Here is a 21,288-nt window from a genome sequence, read left to right on the forward strand (position 1 = left end):
TTACCTAGGAAGAAACTGAGAAGGGATTTATGGGTTCATTTTTCAAACATATTTTATGCTAGTGCTCCTAATTTTAGAACCTACTTAGTCACCTCCAGTTCTTGAAGCAACCCATGCTTTGTGAGAATTCTTTACCCACTGCTGGCTTGAGGTTTCCTTTTTCTGATTCTAGTAGATCACTGCCACTCATCCATCTGCTTTCCAGCTTCCAAAATCTTATTTTCATTGCATCCTTTTCTATTCTCCCTTAGTAAGTTTAAGAAAATATTTATTTACTGGACTGGGAATACAGCTCAATGATAGAGTGCTTGCTTAGCATGCTAGTTTTGATCCCCAACTCTGCAAAGAGAAAGTAAATAAATAAATACATAAATTCGTTTACTGAAATTTTAGTGAGGTTTGAAAGAAAGTGAAGTAGATGTATATGTGCAACTTGCCTCTTTAACTCTGAAATTCCATTGATATTTGATTAATTAACCAGAAAATAGCAATATTAATACTCTGGAGAAAAATAACATAAATCTATGTGAGATATCAGTAAATAATCTGTGTGTGTGTGTGTGTGTGTGTGTGTGTGTGCGTTTTGTTTTGTAGTGCTGGGGTTTGAATCCAGGGCCTTATACGTGTTGTGCGTGCACCTGTCAGCTACATTCCCAATTTTTAATCTTTTAATCTTTTTAAAAGGGAGCATTACTAAATATTAGAAGTAACTCACTGGGCGACTATAGTATGTAAGATACATGTTTTAAATATCAAGGTTAACTATAATAGAGTACAAATTATATGTATACTTTGGTAATCCAAAGGTAGCAGAAAATAAATGCAACTAAACTTGATAGTTAAAAGAGAAATTAGAAAGTTAGATTTAAAAAAAAAATCCAGTGTATGATATATCAGCAATTTACGACATCTACTACCTTCAAATTATAAATCTGACCTCATATCACCACTTCTATATCCATCATCTGAGTTCAAGCCATTGTCATTTCTTTATGAACTACTAAAGTAGACTTTAAAGTGCGTCCTGTGCTCCCACTCTGGCCCCTGCAGTTCACTCTTCACATTGCAGTCAAGGAGGGATCCTTTAAAAAAGATCACTCCACTGCTTAGAACTCTACTTCTAAGGCTCCTAATTCACTTAGAAAAAAAATACCAAGTACTTTTACTTACTATGGCTTCCCAGGTCCTAACTGATCAGGCCTGTCATTACTACCATTGGCTTCCTTGCTGTTTCTAGAATATTATGAACATATTCCTATTTATACCCTTTGTTCTTGCTCTTACCAATAATTTGGGTGTTCTTCCTCTAAGTACTCACAGTAATTGGAGACTTTATAAGTTAAATTTGGGTCAAAACACATCCTAATGTGGCAAGAAAGAATCTTAGAAACAGTGTTGGCATCCTGAACTTCTCCATGTTTCATCTGTACTTGTGTGCACATGTATCCTTGAAATTATAAATAACTTTTGATACTGAGTAGTAGCCTAGATTCTGATAAGTCTGGATTGGCAGTCCAATCCTTTGTGTTAGTTTTTTTTTTTTTTGTATTCAACACAATCAGAAATTATCTTTTTTATCTGTTTGTCCATCCCTGGCCTCTGAAATACAAACTCCCTGAAGGCAAAAAGGTTATCTGTTTTGCATACCATTAAATCCTTAGCATCTAGAACAAAACCTAACATTCTGTTTCATGAACCTGCTATACTGCTTCTTATATGCCTTATCATATTCTGGTTGCAATTCTGTTTCTTGCATGTTTTCTTTACACGTTTAACACAAGTATTAGTGCCTGCTTGTAAGACCTGGTATTATACCTAGCAGCAAATGTGGAAATTCAGGCTTGCAAAGGACTACAGAGACATTTGATGAAAAAATTTTATAATAGGTCTGATTAACAGACTCAACATTGCAAATTTGCATGAGTGAGATTAATTTAAAATTGTGAGGTAGTCTTCATTAATTCAGCAAATAATTATTGAACATTTACCATGTAGAAGACATTAGGGATACTGAAGCAAGAAAACTGGAAAAAAAAAATCCCATCTTAATTTGGCTCAAGATAATTTTAAACATTTTAACAAAAGTGACAATTAAAAATTTAAATACGTGTACATTTAAATATTTGAGGTTGTATTCAGTCCTTACTCATTTAGTTAAATGAGAAAACCCACAAAAATGTTCAGAAGTATATATTTGATCAGTGATTTAATGTAAAATTTATAATGTTGAGAATCTTGTGATGTCAAAATGTGATAGATACTCCTTACTAACTAGTTAAAAAGTGTAATGACTTTACTGAATCACCTCCTATACTTTTCCATCTTGAATGAAAAATAATTTATCATACAAGATGTACCTCAAAATCCAAGAAGTTAAAAATCACAGTTTATCTTCATTTTTAATTGGTTAAGTATCCGAGATTTTTTTGTTTTTTGTTTGGTTTGGCACTTCAGAACTGAACTTTTGGTTAGTAGAATGAGATCAATGTAATCCACATCCCTGTGAAGTAAGAATTTCCATCAGCCTGACTCTAAATTATATCATTCTTGTTCCCTATGAGCCCTATGGTTTCATGTCATTCAGTGTTAGATTGTACCAACCTTCTCAGGGAATTGGAAAGGAAGGGATATCAAAGGAAGGGGTATCTTACTAGTTGGTGGTATGAAATATTTTGCTATTGTTCCTATACATCTTTACATTGGGAAAGGGGAGAGAATGGACCAGATATGTTCTAATTTTTGTTAATGTTAGATGATATAATTAAAGAATTATAGATTGCAGGGACTTTGGAGATATCTAGTAAAGGTTCCTAGCCATTCCTTCTGAGTGGAAATAGGCAAATTTAGGGGAATGAGAGGGACATGTTGTAAAAGAATATACTGCAAGTATTGCTTATTTGTAGTTAGAAGAAAAACGTTAAATGATGCTAACGCATTAATCATCAGCATCAGATAAACAGGGCCCTGAGAAATATATAAATACCGATTTTTCCTCTTTTAAATGAAGGAAATGTATTTCTTATGTAACAAAAATCATGACAATAGACTGATACAGTTTTTTGTTTAAAAAATTTTATCGTAATATTTATATACAAAAATTTAAATAAGTAGAAAAATATCCGTTCCAACAATTTCATGACTTTAATATAATCATTGTTAGTATTTTGGTGCACTTCCTTCCTTATAATTTTTCTGTACCTGTTTTTAACATGACTGTAATCTTCTAATACAATTCAGTGCATAAAATTCTATATCTTGCTTTTTTTTGCCTAATTATATCATAACCATTCTTCATACTATTATAAAGTTTTCATTATTAAAATACATGCTTATTAAATTGAACAAGAAAAAAGTAGGGGAATATTTTTTCTCGAATCCATCACTTAAAACACAACCAAAATATTTTATCTTTTCCACTCAGTATTACATCAAAGTGATTCTTCTATGCTGTGATCTAGTTTTTAAAACTAATATTTTAAGAAGGAAATATTGTTGTATACTATGACATGGGAGATCACTTTTTATTCAACACTGTATTAGCTTGCTTTCCATTACTATAACAATATACTTGTGGGTAAGGTATTTATAAATGAAAGAGGTTTATTTAGTTCAAAGTTTTAGAGGCTGAAAATTCAGTGAACATAGTCCTGGTCAGTTTCTCTTGGTAGCATCATTTGAAAGTGAATGCACCACAATGACAGGAGCATGTAAAGAAGGAGAGATCACATAATGTGAAAGGAAGCCAGAGTAAGGGATGATGCCCACCCCTCAACCACCACCACATTGGGGATCACAATCCCAACACATGAATGCACCCTTGGGGGACACACTCAAACCATAGCAAACACTATTATCAGGTACTTATTACTCTTCTTTTGCTTAATCTGAATCTCAACCCAATATAAAGCTTTTTCTTTAATTTTATTGTAACACAGTTTTTTTTTCCTTATGACCTGTGCTTTTATTAACTTCTTAATCTTAGAACCATCCTTTTCATTTATCAATATCCCATCACTTTAAGATATCTTAGATATAGTATTCCTGCTTATAAGTATCAAAACTCATACTGAACAGTGAGTTCTGGGTTGCACTTGTCTATAAGTCTTTGTCCATAAGTTAAACAATAATACACACAGGTGCTATCACAGTTTTAAATAACTGCTTTCTGTATAAATGGTTTTGAAGAGTATCATAGCAGGACAATTGTGGAGTGCCTGTGGACTCTGTCAAATATAAGGCAACTCTAGTGGGGTTGGAAGGATCATTGACCCCTAAGTGGAGAGAAGGGGTAGGGGATGGGAATAAAACAATATAGTGAGGGCCCTTGAGCCCCATCCTCAGGTGATAAACAGGGAAATTAATGGCCCAGCAATCTCTGATCAACCTTTTCCATCACTTCCAAGTTGTAGGCATTCACAGTTGGAATGGTTCTTACTATTTACCTGGTCTAGCCACCAGCTGATTCAGGGAATCTCCCAAGGTTCAACAAAGAGATGATTCAATGTATTTTAATACCTTCAGTAATAGAAAAATAATTTATAACCCAAAAGAATCACATATCCGGCTGGGTACAATGGTGCATGCCTGTAATCCCACTAGCTTGGGAGGCCGAGGCAGGAGTATGGCAAGCTCAAATCTCAGCAACTTAGTGAGGCTCTAAGTAACTTAGCAAGACCTTGTCTCAAAATAAAAATTAAAAGGGTTGGGGATGTGGTTCAGGGGTTAAAGGCCCCTGGGTTCAATATCTGGGAGGAGGAGGAGAAGAAGGAAGAGGAGGAGGAGGAAGAGAAAGAAGAGGAAGAGGAAGAAGGGGGAGGGGGAGGGGAAGAAGAAGAATTTCATACCCTCATTTTTGTTCAATGGCCTCTGGAATCTTTAGAGTAAATAATTTTTCTAAACGTTTTCATTTCTAGGCTGGGTATGTAACTCAGTATTAGAACACTTTTCTACTGTGCATAAGGGACAACACCACCACCACATACATAAAGAGATAGAATAATATTTTTCACTTGGTATAAAGATAATACTTTTGGTTAATGCCAATCAATTTTTATTGTTTTGGTCTATTCAAGATAGAAAAAAATATATTCTAAATTTTATTTATGTTTTGGTTTTGAAACATAACTTATATCTAAATTTATACATATACTACTAAGAGTCTTAACTTGAACTGGGCATGCATGGTGTCATGCACCTGTAATCCCAGTGACTTCAGAGGCTGAAGTAGAGGATTGCATGTTCAAGGCTAGCCCGGTCAACTTTGCAAGACCCTGTCTCAGAAAAATAAAAACAGGGGGCTGGGGTTTGTAGCTCAGTGGTTAAGCACTTGCCTTGCATCTGTGAGACACTGGGTTTGATCCTCAGCACCAAAATAAATAAATAAACAAACCAACAAATAAATAATAAAGATATTGTGTCCATCTACAATTAAAAAATTAAAAAAAAAATAAAGATACAAAAGGGTGGGGATGTCAGTCAGGGTTACAGCACCCCTGGGTTCAATCCCAGTACCACAAAATAAACAGACAAAAAAAACCTAAGAGTCTAACTTAAAATAGCTCCTAGTTTTAAAAAATATTTTTACTACAGGTAGTTTTTAAAAGTTCATATGTGTATCTTGTTTGGTGACCTGAAACTAGTTGAAATATAGGTGCTTTATAAATTGCCTTAACTACTCATATTATCTTGTTTACTGTGTGTTTTATTGTGCCTGTTCACTGAGTTTGGCACTAAAATAAATAATGCCATAATGAGAAAAGAGATGGCCTGATGATTTCACTATGGAGATGAAAGTAAAGAACTCTAGGCTGTGATCCTGTCAAAACACCTGACTGACTTTGTGGCTCTCAGACAGGTACTTAACCTGTCAGTGCCTGTGTTTCCTCAAATGGAAACTTGTCTAAGAAAACTGACTTACAACAAAGTGGGATGAAAAATGGTACTGGCTGCATGTTTTGTGACTTTGAATACTGATATTTTTGAAAATCCCAAAGTGTTTATGTATTTACTGAGATGTCTCTATGGTAGGAAAAAGGATTCAGAGACCAGAAGAGCCTGAAGGTCCTGTGGTACCTTGGAAGGTGAGGCCTTTTCATGCGGCTGTGAAAATTGTTTATTTTTTTCAGGTCACCTTGTCCATCATAACTGTTTGGAGGACAAGAAGCCAGGCCGATCAGGGCCTCGATCAGGGCCTTCTGGGAAAACAGCTGCCAGCACACTATTAAGTAAAATTTACTAGAAATGGTCCGTTTTTAGAAGGCTACAGCTGGGGACCATCCTGTAGGGAACTTTTATTACCTTTACATGAAAAAAATGCTGCCTGGGTTACTTTTCAGCACAATGGCCCACCTCTTAGATGAAGCAAATAGATTATAACTTACTTTGCTCCGTTCACATTTGTAGTAACAGGATGTATTTATTTGTTTTTGTCTTTTGAAAAGGAGGGATGTGAAGTTTGGTGGATGTCTGTTAGTCTTCTCCTTTTAAAGAGGTTTTGTAAGTAAACAGTAGAGGTGGACGCAGCACTGCTAACCACATATCCTATCTTCCAGGGCAAGGGACAAGGTATTCAATATGCCTAGCAATTTAATGCATTATCTCATTTAGTTGCCACATTTCACATGGCATTTTACAGATAGGAGGAAGGGCCTAACTTCTGAAGAAACATGTCCATAGGGTGGTGGGTCAGTGAGGGAGTGCCTGAAATTTCAGTATCAGAGATGGATTCTTTTAGGAATAAGTGTCACTGCATGTCATAGAACCAGAAAGATTAACACTACTATTGAAGGTCGTAATCATCATCATAGACTCACAGTTCACAAAGCACCATCATGTCATATCTCATGTAACTTTTAAGACCACCTTAATAGGTAGACATAACTGATCTTGTGTCAGAAATGTTGAAGCTAGAGATTGGATTTGAGTAAGAATATTTTAAACTATCCTTCTCCTTGGTTTAATATGGTGACTATATTGTGATTATTATTATATTTTTTAGTATTGGGGATGGAACCTAGAGCATTACACAAGCTAGGTAGTACCACTGAGCTATACTCCCATACCCTATTATAACATTTTTAAAACTGAGAAACACAATGTCTGTATTTTAAATATTTTTTATTTATTCTAATTTGTTATGTATGACAGCAGAGTGCATTTCAATTCATAGTACAAACATAGAGCACAATTTTTCATTTAGCGTAATATTCTCCAACTTCATCCATTTAACTGCAAATGCCATGATTTTATTCTCTTTTAATGCTGAATAAATATTCCATTGTTATATATACTATATTTTCTTTATCCCTAGGTTGGTTCCACAGTTTAGCTATTGTGAATTGTGCTGCTGTAAACATTGATGTGGGTGTGTCCCTGTCGTATGCTGTTTTTAAGTCCTTTGGGTGTAAACCAAGGAGTGGGATAGCTGGATCAAATGGTGGTTCCATTCCAAGTTTTCCAAGGATTCTCCATATTGCTTTCCTATTGGCTACACCTATTTGCAGTCCCACCAGCAATGTATGAGTGTGCTTTTCTCCTCACATCTCACCAACACTTATTGTTGTTTGTATGCATAATAGCTGCCATTCTGACAGGAGTGAGATGAAATCTTAGAGTAGTTTTGATTTGCATTTCTCTAATTGCTAGAGGTGTTGAACATTTTTTCATGTATTTTTTGATTGATTGTGTATCCTCTTCTTAGAAGTGTCTGTTTAGTTTCTTGGCCCATTTATTGATAGGGTTATTTATTTTTTTGGTATTAAAATTTTTGGGTGCTTTATGCATCCTAGAGATTAGTGCTCTATCTGATGTGCTTGTGGTAAAGATTTGCTCCCATTCTGTAGGTTCTCTACTCACTTCACTGATTGTTTCTTTTGCTGAGAAGAAGCTTTTTAGTTTGAATCCATCCCATTTATTGATTCTTGGTTTTATTTCTTGTGCTATAGGAATCTTATTAAGGAAGTTGGTGCCTAATCTGACATGATGAAGATTTGGGCTTACTTTTTCTTCTATTAGGCGTTGGGTCTCAGGTTTAATTCCTAGGTCTTTATCCACTTTGAGTTGAATTTTGTGCATGATGAGTGATAGGGGCTTAATTTCATTTTGTTGTGTATGGGTTTCCAGTTTTCCCAGCACCATTTGTTGAAGGAGGTTATCCTTTCTCTAATATATGTTTTTGGTGCCTTTGTCTAATATGAGATAACTGTAATTATGTGGGTTTGTCTCTATGTCCTTTGTTTTGGTACCATTGGTCAATAAGTCTATTTTGGTGCCAATACCATGCTGTTTTTGTTACTATTGCTCTGTAGTATAGTTTCAGGTCTGGTATAGTGATGCCACCTGCTTCACTCTTCTTGCTAAGGATTGCTTTATCTATTCTGGGTCTCTTATTTTTCTAGGTAATGTTCATGATTGCTTTTTCTATTTCTATGAGGACTGTCATTGGGATTTTGATTGAAGTTGCATTGAATCTGTATAGTGCTTTTGGTAACATGGTTATCTTGACAATATTAATTCTGCCTATCCAAGAACAAGGAAGATCTTTCCATCTTCTAAGGTCTTCTTTAATTTCTTACTTTAGTGTTCTGTAGTTTTCATTGTAGAGGTCTTTCACCTCTTTCATTAAATTGATTCCCAAGCATTTAATTTTTTTTTTTTTGAGGCTATTCTCAATGGGGTAGTTTTCCTAGTTTCTCTTTCAGAGGATTTGTCACTTATGTACAGAAATGCCTTTGATTTATGGGTGTTGATTTTATATCCTGCTACTTTTCTGAATTTACTTGTTAGTTATAGAAGATTTTGGTGGAATTTTTTGGACCTTCTAGATATGGAATCCTATTGTCTGCCAATCGTGATAATTTGAGTTCTTCTTTTCCTATCTATATCCCTTTAATTTTTTTCATCTGTCTAATTGGTCTGGCTAGAATTTCCATGACTATGTTAAATGGAAGTGGTGAAAGAGAGGGTATTCCTGTCTTGTTCCAGTTTTTAGAGGGAATGTTTTCAATTTTTCTCCATTTAGAATGATGTTGGCCTGGGCTTAGCATAGATAGCTTTTACAGTGTTGAGATATGTTCCTATTATCCCTAGTTTTCTAGTGTTTTAGCATGAAAGGGTACTGTGTTTTGTTGAATGCTTTTTCTGCATCTATTGAGATGATCATATGATTCTTATTTTTAAGTCTACTGATGTGATGAATTACATTTATTTTGATTTCCATATGTTGACCCCACCTTGAATCCATGGAATGAACTCCACTTGATCATACAATAACTGTCTTTTTGATATGTTATTGTATTTTATTTGCCAGAATTTTATTGAGAATTTTTTCATTAGCGATATTGGTCTGAAGTTTTCTTTTTTTGTGTGTCTTTGTCTGCTTTTGGAATCAGGATGATATTGGCCTCATAGAATGTGTTTGAAAGTGTTTCTTCTTTTTCTATTTCATTAAATAATTTAGGAGTTTGTATTAGTTCTTCTTTAAAGGTCTTGTAGATCTCAGCTGTGTATTCATCTTGTTCTGGGCTTTTCTTGGTTGGTAAGCTTCTGATGGCATCTTCTATTTCATTGCTTGAAATTGATTTGTTTAACTTGTGTATATCATCTTTCAGTTTGGGCAAATCATATGCCTCTAGAAATCTTCAATATTTTCTATTTTATTGGAGTACAAATTTTCAAAATAATTTCTATCCGTCATGATGTTTCCCTTTTTATCACGGATGTTAGTAGTTTGAGTTTTCTCTCTCCTTCTCTTCATTAGCATGACTAAGGGTTTATCAATTTTGTTTATTTTTTCAAAAACCAACTTTCTGTTTTGTCAGTTTTTTCAATTTTTTTTCTTTTGTTTTAATTTCATTGATTGTAGCTCTGATTTTAATTATTTTCTGTCTTCCACCACTTTTGGTGTTGATTTGTTTTTCTGTTTCTAGGACTTTGAGATGTAATATTAGGTCATTTATTTGTTGACTTTTTCTTCTTTGGAACTCCATTCAATGAACTTTCCTCTTAGTACTACCTTCATAGTGTCCTAGAGATTTTGATATGTTGTATCAGTGTTCTCATTTACCTCTAAGAATTTTTTAATCTTCTCTTTGATGTCTTTTGCAACCCATTGTTCATTCAGTTGCATATTATTTAGTCTCCAGGTATTGAAGTAGCTTCTGTTTTTTATTTTATCCTTGATTTCTGATTTCATTCCTTTATGATGCAGGATAGTATCTGTTTTTTATATTTGCTAAGAGTTGCTTTTTTGGCTTAATATATGGCCTATTTTAAAGAAGGATCCATGCACAGCTGAAAAGAAAGTGTATTCACTTGTTGATGGATGAAATATTCTTTATATGTCTGTTAAGTCTAAGTTATTGATTGTATTATTGAGTTCCATACTTTCTTTGTTTAGCTTTTGTTTGGATGATCTGTCCAGTGGTGAAAGAGGTGTGTTAAAGTCACCCAGAATTATTGTGTTGTGGTTCTCTTGAACTTGAGAAGACTTGGTTTGATGAACATAGATACTCCATTGTTTGGGGCATATATATTTATAATTGTTAAGTCTTATTGATATATGGTTCCCTTAAGCAGTATGAAATGTCCTTCTTTATCCCTTTTGATTAACTTTAGTTTGAAGTCTACTTTATTTGAAATGAGGATGGAAACCCCTGTTTGTTTCGATAGTCCATGTGAATGGTATGTTTTTTTCCCAACCTTTCATCTTCAGTCCGTAGATGTCTTTTCCTATGAGATGAGTCTCTTAAATGCAGCATATTGTTGGGTCTTTTTAAAAAATCCAATCTGCCAGTCTATGTCTTTTGAATGGTAAATATAGGTCATTAACATTCAGGGTTATTATTGAGATCTAATTTTATTACTAGTCATATTTGTTTATTTTTGGCATTTAACTTGACTTGATTTCTCCATTGATTAGTATTTCCTTTAGTGTAATACCTCCCTTTGCTGATGTTCATTGTGTTTTTCATTTTCTCCTCATGGAATATTTTGCTGAGGATGTTCTGTAGTGCAGACTTTCTAGCTGTAAATTCTTTGAAGGTTTTTTATTTCATCATCAAAGCTAAAGCTTAATTTTGCTGGACATAAGATTCTTGTTTGGCATCCATTTTCTTTCAGAGCTTGGTATGTACTGTTCCACGATCTTCTAGCTTTCAGGGTCTGGATTGAAAAATCTGCAGAGATCCTTATTGGTTCCCCCTATATGTAATCTGATTTCTTTCTCTTGAGACTTTTAACAATCTCTCATTGTTCTGTATGTTAGGCATTTTCATTATAATGTGCCTTGGTGTGGATCTGTTGTGATTTTCTGCATTTGGTGTCCTGTAAGCCTCTTGTATTTGATTTTCCAATTCATTCTTCATATTAGGAAATTTTTCTGCTATTATTTCATTGAATATAGATTTTTTATTTGTTTGGTTTGGAACTCTATGCCTTACTCCTCTACCCCAATAACTCTTAAGTTTGGTCTTTTTATGTTATCCCATAATTCTTGAATGTTCTGCTCATGATTTCTTACCATCTTCACTGTGTAGTCAACATTCTTTTTCAAGATTATACTTTTAATTAAAAAAAGATTATGTGTTTTGTCTTCATTGTCTGAGGTCCTGTCTTCCAAGTGATCTAATCTGTTGGTGATGCTTTCTATTGAGCCTTTAAGTTGGTTTATTGTTTCTTTCATTTCAAGGATTTCTGTTTTGTTTTTTTTTCAGAACTTCTCTCTCCTTATTGAAGTAATCTTTTGCTTTATGTTTTTGTTTATGTAGCTCTTTATCAAAATGATCTTTTGCTGCCTGTGTTTGTTTTCTTATATCATCCTTTAATTCACAGAACATTTTATTTATGTACATCCTGAACTCCTTCGCTGTCATTTCTTCTATTGTGTAATATCTTCATTCATTTGGGGCACTTTCTTCCCTTGTTTTTTCATGTTGTTCATGTGTCTTCCTTTCTAACACTGTGGATCCAAGGCATTACAGTTTTTACCCTATAGGCTTATAGTGTCCCTGCAGGGTTCCAATACCTCTCCTTTAAGGAGAAGAACAATATTAACAGATCCAAATACAAACAATATACAGCCTTAAACCAAATAGCTACTATTAAGATGTTTACGGTTTTTGTCACAAGATATAGAAATGGTAAGTTCAGTTATTATCTACAGTATAAACAGTAGGTTTGCAGTAAGGTCTACAGTTTCCGATGATGGACCAAAAACCCAGGTGAGGTGTCGGATGAGATGTTGAAGGGGTAGGAGGTAAGGATATAGAGTTAGTAGATCTTAGGAAGGAGGTTGAAAGAGGAATCTAAAGAAGTTGGTTAGTAGCAGGAGAAAAGAGAGAAAGTGATTTGGGGGAGACAAGTAAGTGGGAGGACAGTAGATTACAGAAAACAAACAAACATAAAAATTAAGAAAAATAAAAAGTGTAAAAATAGGAGGTGAAAGAATATACAACATCACTGTAAATACTGTTCAGACATCCCAGTCCTCAGTAGCCTAATTCATGAAAAATACTTGGTTTCACAAATGTTGGGGATGTGAGGGTGGGAGTGGGGGGAGAGAAAGAGAGAGAGAGGGAGAGAGAAATCTTGAAGGAAGATACAATGCTTGTTTTTGTTGGAGATCAGTGTCTTTCCTGCTTCCATTCTCATCCAATAGGTGGAGTTGTCTATTGTTGGCTGGTATCTCCACTCTCAAGGATGGCTCCATTGGGGCCCGCTCATGTGATGCGAGTGCCTGGTCTTATCTCCTTATATCACCTGTAGGCCTCATAATTCCTGGTCTCTAATTTAGACTCTAAACTGTATCTCACTCACCCCTTCCTTTTCTCCTTCCCAATCAGGAGCCTTCTCTCCAGAAGTCTTGTGGGCTGTGCTCTAGGGGCTGTGCACCTGTCATAGAGAGCTTTTTTATATTGAGCAATTCAGGACCTGGTTTAGTGACCCGACTTTTCTAGCTGCGGTTGGGACGCATAGCTACAGGCACTGTGCTGGGTTAGCGGCTGCTGGGGAAAGGAAGGAGGTGGGACTTTAGGGACCTTGATATTGTTCTAAACCCCAGCCAGTGTTCCAACCTGGGAGTTACCCCAACTAAAGATGGTGATGGAGGTGGCTGCCTTCAGTGATGGGGTGCTGTTGGGTGGGACTAGGCGGTGGCATAGTGTGACATGTTCAGAGATGCAGCTCTATGGCATGCAGTATTGTGGATGGCAGCTATCTCTGGACCTAGTGCAAGGTCCCTAGTTGTAGGCTACCGGGTGTGTGTAAGGACTGTGGCAGTAGTTGCAGTGCCCCAAGATGGAAGCGACCTGAGGAGCCCCACATTGGTAGATAGGGGTTTACATGGAACTGGTGGCCAGAGTTCCTGCGTGGGTGGGTGGCCAGGAGTCCTTTGTGGGTGCTAATACTGGTGGTACTACTCAGGCACCTGGGGGACCTATATGGACAACACACATTTTGTGTTGTGTTTTTATTTTTTAAAGACCCTAATTAATACAGAAAGAAGCCAAATTGATTTTCCCACTATGGCTTCATGAAGAAGTAGCAATCACTCCATAGTCTTTTTCAACATATCTTCTATAATTTAGGGAATCTTTCTTGAATTTATTTCATTTTAAGTTGATCAATTGACTTTTTTCCTGGAGAAAGTAGGTCTGAACTATACTATTTTTTTTTCCTATAACAACTCTACAACAGTTCTGAATTTTTGATGTCTGTTAGGCTAATTCGTCTTTGTAGATGTAGGTATTTATATCTGATGACAGGGATTCAAGGTTTTTGGATAAATACATGTCATACATATTTAATATATACAAAGGATGCTTATGTGTTTGCTAGAGCCTTAGTGACATTGTAACCCAAACTGAGTAGCTTCAATTTTAGCAATTTATTCTCATAGTTCTGAAGACTTGAAGATCTCAGATCATCAAAATATCAGAAGGGGGCTAGGGTTGTGGCTCAGTGTAAAGCATTTGCCTCACATGCATGGAACACTGGGTTCTATCCTCAGTACCACATAAATAAATAAAATAAACATATTGTGTCCATCTACAACTAAAGAAAAATAATTTAAATCAGGCTTTAAAAAAAAGAAAAAGATATCAGCAGGGTTGGTTCCTTCTGAGGACCATGAGGGAAGGAGCTGTTTCAGGCTTCTCTCCTTTTTTGGGGGGGTAGGGTATGGGTAGGTTGAGGATGCTGAGAATTGAACCCAGGGCCTTGCACATGCTAGGCAAGCACTCTACCATTGAGCGACATCTCCAGTTCTCTCATTGACTTATAGATGGTCATCTTCATGTTCATTTAGCATTCTCTCTGCGTGTATATCTATCTCCACATTTCCCCTTTGTATAAGGAAACACATTGTGTTGATTTAGGGCCCACCCTGAATACTTCATTCTAACTTGACCTAAGCTGTAAATACCCTGTCTCCAAATAAATTCACATTCTGTGGTGAGGGGTTATGATTTCAACATAAGAATTTGGAATAGGGGTACACAACCCATCTCTCTCTTTTCCCTCTCATCTCTCCTCCTCCTCCTCATCCTTTTCTCTTTCTCTCCCTTTTCTACACACACACACACACACACACACACACACACACAAACGAAGAGAGTTCAATAATTGATACATCTTTATTACTCTCACAGGCATTTTAATCTATGGATTTAAATATTCATGAAGCCATCATTGCATCACATTTCTAGAAAGTAGTATTCCTGTCTTATCCTACCAAAGGCTTCACAAAGTTAACTAGTTTGTCCCACCCTAGAGATAATAGAACCACCTCCTATCCTCCCCAGTCTCTGTTTCCAGATTCCTAGAAATGGTATTCCGTCCTATTTATTTTGCTTCTCTTTTATAATAGAGGAATATGCAATATTTTAAAATGCATTTCAGAAAAAAAACAATGAAATCCAAACAAAGTTTGAAATTTAGTGAATAATAATGTATACTGAATATTGGTTCATAGTGCTCATACCATAATGACATAAGAGTTAACAATAGAGGAATCATTACAAGTTATATTAAAAAAGCAATAGTAATAAAAGAAGTGTGGTAGAAAAACAGAAATATAGACCATTAGGACAGAATAGATACCCCAGAAATAAATCTGTTCATATATGGTCAACTAATTTTCACAAGAGCTCCAAGAATACACTATTGGGATAGGTCAGATCTTCAATAAATGGTGTTAGAAAAAATCAAGATACATGAAAAGGAAACAATCACCAAATGAAAAGACAATCAACAGAGTGAGGGAAAATACTGGCAAATCATGTATCTACTCAGTTTCTGAGTTCACCTTTTTAGATTCCACATTTAAAGGAGAACATGCAGTATTTACTTTTCTGTCTTTGGATTATTTCACTTAGCAAAATTTCCTCCAGGTTCACCCATATTGTCCAAAAGGACAGGATTTTCTTCTTTTTAAGGCTGAATGATATTTCACTACATACACACACACACACACACACACACACACACACACACACACATGTATCTCATCTATCTAAGGTAGATAAGGAACTCATGCAACTCGGTAAGAAACAAAATCAGATAACCCAATTAAAAAATAGGCAAAAGACCCAAATGGACATTTTTCTAGAGAAGATATACATATGGCCTGTTATAAGATATACATATACCTGTTGGTATATGAAAAAGTTTTCAACATCACTATCATCAGGGAAATGCAAATCCAAACCACAGTGAGATATCATTTCAAACTTGTTAGAGTGAGTCAAATGATACTAAGAATTGGTGAGGATGCAGAGAAAAAGAAACCCTTCTAAATTATTGATGTGAATTGATCTAGCTGTTATGAAACACTGTATTTAATTTTCCTCAAAAAATTAAAAATAGAATTGCCATGATACCCACTTGTGTGTGTGTGTGTGTGTGTGTGTGTGTGTGTGTGTAATGGTTATGTATATTCTGGAGAAAATGAAATTAGAATTTTAAAAAGTTACCTGCTCACCATGCTCAATGCACCATTATTAACAATAGCCAACATATGGAAACAATTATGTCAGTGGATGAAAGTACATAGAAAATGTGGGATGTGTGTGTGTGTGTGTGTGTGTGTGTGTGTAATGAAATATTATTCAGCCTAAAAAAAAGAAAATCCTGACCTTTTGGACAATATGGGTGAACCTAGAGGGAATTTTTTTTTAAATGAGAGAGTGAGAGAATTTTTAATATTTATTTTTTAGTTATCAGCGGACACAACTTCTTTGTTTTGTATGTGGTGCTGAGGATCGAACCCGGGCCGCACGCATGCCAGGCGAGCTCGCTACCACTTGAGGCACATCCCCAGCCCCCCTAGAGGAAATTTTGCTAAGTGAATTAATCTAGACACAGAAAAGTAAATACTGCATGTTCTCCTTTATATGTGGAATCTAAAAAAAGCTGAACTCAGAAACTGAGTAGAATGGAGATTATCAGAGGCAGGAATGGGGAAACAGGGAGATATTGGTCAAAATGTACAAACTTTCAGTTATGAGTAATTTCTGGAGATCTAATGCACAGCATGATGTCTATAGTTAATAATAGTATATACTTAAAATCTACCAATAATATATCTTTTTTCATTTCATACAAAAAGATAATTAAGTGATAGGTATGTTAACTTAATTGTGGTGATAATTTCACAGTCTATCAAAGCATCACACTGTTAAAATATTAAAATTGTATAAATATATATAATTTTAATATGTCAATCTTATTTCAGTAAAGCTTGGAAAAATAAAAAGGCTCAGGTTGTGGCTCAGCGGTAGAGCACTCACCTAGCACATGCAATGTGCTATGTTAAATCCTCAGCACCACATAAAAATAAATAAATAAAATAAAGGTATTGTGTCCAACTACAACTAAAAAAATTTAAAAAAAAAAAAGAAAAACAACAGAGAAAACGGCGTGGGGTATATATGAGAATTCTTTGTATTATCTTTGTAGCTTTTCTGTAAACCTAAAACTAAAACTCTTCTAAAATAAAAAGGTTATTTAAGTAGGAAATTTATAATATAAAACAGTGTCTGATACATATTAAGCATTTCATGAATGTTGTGTTTAGAATAGTCAAATAAAGTATATTGTTTTTAAATGCCATTGCTTATACATTTTTGTATAAAAGAACAGATTAAATATGGCCTCTAGAGGACAGTGTTGGGTCATAGAAAGATTTTTTAAATAAATGCCCAGGGACTTAGCATTTTCTTCCTACTCTTTAACCAGAAGCCCTCTGTTTATATTCATTATCCCTCTTTTGTTTTTTTCTTTTCTTTTTCTTTTTTAGGGATTGAACCCAGGAATGCTTTACCAATGAACTATATCCCCAGTCCTTTTTAGTTTTTATTTTGAGACGGAGTCTTGCTAAATTGCCCAGGCTAGCCTTGAACTTGCGATCTTCCTGCCTCAGCCTCCCAAGTTGCTGGAATTACAAGTGTGCACCATCCTACCCAGCTTCATTGTCCCTCTTTTTATAAAAGCTAAATGAAATGTATGCTTCTGTGCTACTCAGATTAATTGCAGATCTTCTTTTAAGTTAATATTTTTAATTAATTTTGGCTCCAAAAAAAATCTATTAGGCAAGAATGACATGCAGAAGTTTCACTTTTGTGTTCAAATCACTGAGGGCTTGTTGTGAGAGAACCCAGGGAAGCAATATAAAGATATATTATGTATCTTTTGTGAGTTCTCACATGATTGAGACAAAGTTATAGAAAAAGTAAAAATATTTTGTAAAATGACAAAGATAAAGAAGGGTTTTAGTTTTGTGAAGGTTGAGATTCCCTGCTACACAGTGGTTTCTTAGGGGTTGGGGGGAAAGGAGGGAAGTCATTGCTCTAGCTTTTGGAGCAAAATTCTGGTTAGAAACTCAACATTATAATTTAAAGATTATTGCTCTGTAGCTAATCCCATGAGATTGACATTTTGTCTTTAAGAAGCTCCTGTGGCTGGGAGTTCAGAGTGCTACTCAAGCACATCAGAGCCATATGAACATTAATTTACACAATGCTCACCTTGGTCCTATAGGCAGCTGAAGATAATTATTTATGTATTGATGGACTGAGAAATTCTGAAACATTGTCATTAGATGGATTAAATTTTTGCTGATAGTGGAGTCTGAGGGCTTTATTCACACTAGGTGCAATCTAGTATAAACATTTAACAAATAGTTGTCGTTTGAATGACAGTGTGTTCCACTTAGCATCAACATATAGATTTCTTATTTTTTGCTCAAACAGTAAATTGTGAAAAGTCTCATCTGCTGATGTGGGGTCTATGAGCCTTTTAATAGGATTTTTGAAAGGGAGTGGAAAATTTATAGCTCCTCATAAATAGCCTGACATGAAAGTTAAAGTCACTCAGTGCTTTGTTTAGCCACTCCATCAGAGTTAAATCCATAAGCAGGGATCTGTTTCCTTCTCATCTAATCATGCTTGGTTCCCAAAAATTCTTTCTCAAGAATAGTGTTCTCATAATTTAGTTCTGTTAATCATGCAGGAATCTAGTAAATATAATGATTTGAGATGTGATTGTGTTCTTGAGGTAATTATTGCCCCCTAATCTGGTCCCTTAATCCATTCCTTGTCTCAGGGAAAGGCAACACTTTATCCCACTTGTGCAGGCCAGAATCCAGGGATTCATTGTGGACTCCTCTCTTTTTCTTATCCTTAGCCATATGGGTGCAGCACCAGCCTTATCACTTTTATTTCTTGCATTTCTTGTAACCATCCACTTCCCTCTGCATGGCCACCACTCTAATCTCAACCTTCATTGTATCTGCTTAAATCAACTAAAGAAGCCACCTCACCTATAACCAGTGTGATCTTTCAGAACACATCTATGAGAACTTCAGTGATTTTTCATTGTTCCTAGGACATTCCTGAATGATAAGACACTGCAAGGTCTGGTCCCTGTATCTCTTACCAGCCTCACCTTGAAACATCCTCCTTGCTGCTCCCTGTGCTCAGCCTTATGGCCTCTGATGCATCACCACAAGAGTCCCAGAGCCTCCAGTTTTTTTTTTTTTGTTTGTTTGTTTGTTTTTCATGGTGTTTCTTTCCTGCTGTCTTTGAATTCTCATGAATGACTTCCCTGATTCCCTGGTCTAGAAAATTTCCTTTCTTATATGTTTCTATAGACCTGAGTTGCTTTACATCATTGTGCTTGAATGTATTTATAATTAGGCACTCATTGTGTGGGTTTTTTGATTAATATATGTCTCCCCTAGTAGAATACTAGCATATATATATATATATATAATTTCTTATTTTTTGCTCAAACAGTAAATTGTGAAAAGTCTCATCATATCCAAATCCCTAGCACTTGGGCAAGAGTACTTGAAAAAAAGTAGTTGCTCAATACATTTGTTGAATTAATAAATGTCTATATTGTTACTGCATGTTAGGTAGAAGAAGAAATAAATATATATATTGTCACTGCATGCTAGGTAGAAGAAGAAGAACCCACTGGATATATTCGATATGAAAAATTTCTTCCAGTGATGACCAAAGTACTTCTGGAAAGAAGGTAAGAAAGTAAAAACAATTTTAAGGCAAGGTAATGATTAGAATTACATTAATTTCAGAATACGTGGCTATTTTGTATTTTTCTCAACCAAAGTATCTCAGGGTAGCTTCCTTCTAACCTTTCAGTATACTTCTGAATGAACAGTTTGTTTGTGCTTACAACCACCATAATATTATTTGAAGCAAAGTATAACCAAAGGGCAAAGAAGCTATAAAAATCATAAATTGATATTCTAATTATCTTCTGTTTTGAATAATCGATCATAAATAAGAATTAATCCTGATTATTTTTAGCAATATTTAACATAATGTAAAACTTACAAAGTTGATTTATAGAAGTTTTGTTTCTAGGGAAATTGAATTCCATAATGATTAAACAAACAAACAAACTGATAGATAACACCAGACATGTCAGTGATTTTGAGCTAAGTATTTCCTGTCAGGGTAAAGTACTGGACACTTTCATACCCAGATATCCAAGAAGGTTTCAGTGAGGGAAGTTTTATTATCCCAGTATGTTAGCAACTTCCATTTTGTTTCATGTGGTAATTTATTATGTAGAGATGAGACAAACAATCTGGCATTAACTCATTTTATGGCATAATTATAGGTATAGACCAATTCCAGAAGATGTCCTTCTTCGAGCTTTTGAGGTGTGTAAGCTCTAGATTATTCATATATAAATATGAAAATTTTGTCATGTAGAACTTATTCATACATATAAAATCTACCATTTCCCCTAGGTTTTAGATTCTGCTAAACGTGGGTTTCTTACTAAGGAAGAACTCATCAAATATATGACTGAAGAAGGTAAGATTGTTTTATTACTTATAACATGATTTATGTAAGGGATTAATAATTTTTAACAGTTATGCAAAAGTTATAGAGGATACTTTAAAATCAGTCATTCTGGTTAGAAAGAGTTTACTATTCCCATTATTTTGATTTTTGGAATGGTTTTTATTTTATTTTATTGGGTGTTAAGAGAACAAAGGTAAGGTAAGGCGAGATGGATGTTGCCTCAGAGGATTTTGTATAACCTCTATAAATTGTAATCACTTCACTCAGTATTTTGAGAATAAAAGGTATGTCACCTGGAAAACTTGAACTGTCCGTCACTATAAATCAGTGCCTTTACTGATAGAATATTTGAATTGGAGTATATAAAAATTCTTTTTTCAAGAGCTTTTCTAGGGGCTGGGGTTGTGGCTCAGCAGTAGATAGCTTGCCTAGCACTGGCAGGGTGCTAGGTTCGATCCTTAGCACCACCTAAAAATAAAATAAAGGTATTGTGTCCAACTACAACTAAAACAAAATATAGGGGGAAAAAAGAGCTTTTTCTGGGTAAAGTTATGGATAATATAGCCTCAACTGAATATGAATTCATATAAAATTTTATTTTTATATATAAAAGCTTATTATATGTACATATATGTATGTGTATATGTGTATGTATGTATATATATGTGTGTATATATATATATACACACACACACACATATGGGCTTTGAACATAGACTACACACATATACACAAAACATAATTTGTTTAGAATGTCTCTTTGCCAGTGTGTAAATTGGTTTCCCATGAATGTCAACAGCCTGATAGACAGTCTCTGGAAACCATTATCATATTGCTTGCCTCCCCTGCTCCCACATAAAGCTAAGAGTTTTGTCTCCTTTGTTCAGTTCACTGGTTAACAGATAAGTCCTGAATGATTCAGAGTCATTAATCACTTGAGACAGATCAAAAGTAG

General features: G+C 35.0%; 1 protein-coding gene and 1 pseudogene across 1 annotated transcript in view; one reads left to right on the plus strand and one right to left on the minus strand.

The window, feature by feature from the left end:
* Drc8 (dynein regulatory complex subunit 8) overlaps positions 1–21,288 on the plus strand; it is a 137,248-nt gene that overhangs the window by 111,091 nt on the left and 4,869 nt on the right. The window contains exons 4-6 of the mRNA XM_076831743.1: positions 19,454–19,533; positions 20,143–20,185; positions 20,276–20,342. Coding sequence (XP_076687858.1) covers positions 19,454–19,533; positions 20,143–20,185; positions 20,276–20,342 — 190 coding nt within the window. The remainder of the gene's footprint in view (positions 1–19,453; positions 19,534–20,142; positions 20,186–20,275; positions 20,343–21,288) is intronic.
* On the minus strand, positions 4,035–4,141 carry LOC143379738 (small nucleolar RNA SNORA40; annotated as a pseudogene).

The sequence above is a fragment of the Callospermophilus lateralis genome, chromosome 13 (genome assembly GCF_048772815.1).
Source record: "Callospermophilus lateralis isolate mCalLat2 chromosome 13, mCalLat2.hap1, whole genome shotgun sequence".
In the NCBI taxonomy this organism is placed as follows: Eukaryota; Metazoa; Chordata; class Mammalia; order Rodentia; family Sciuridae; genus Callospermophilus; species Callospermophilus lateralis.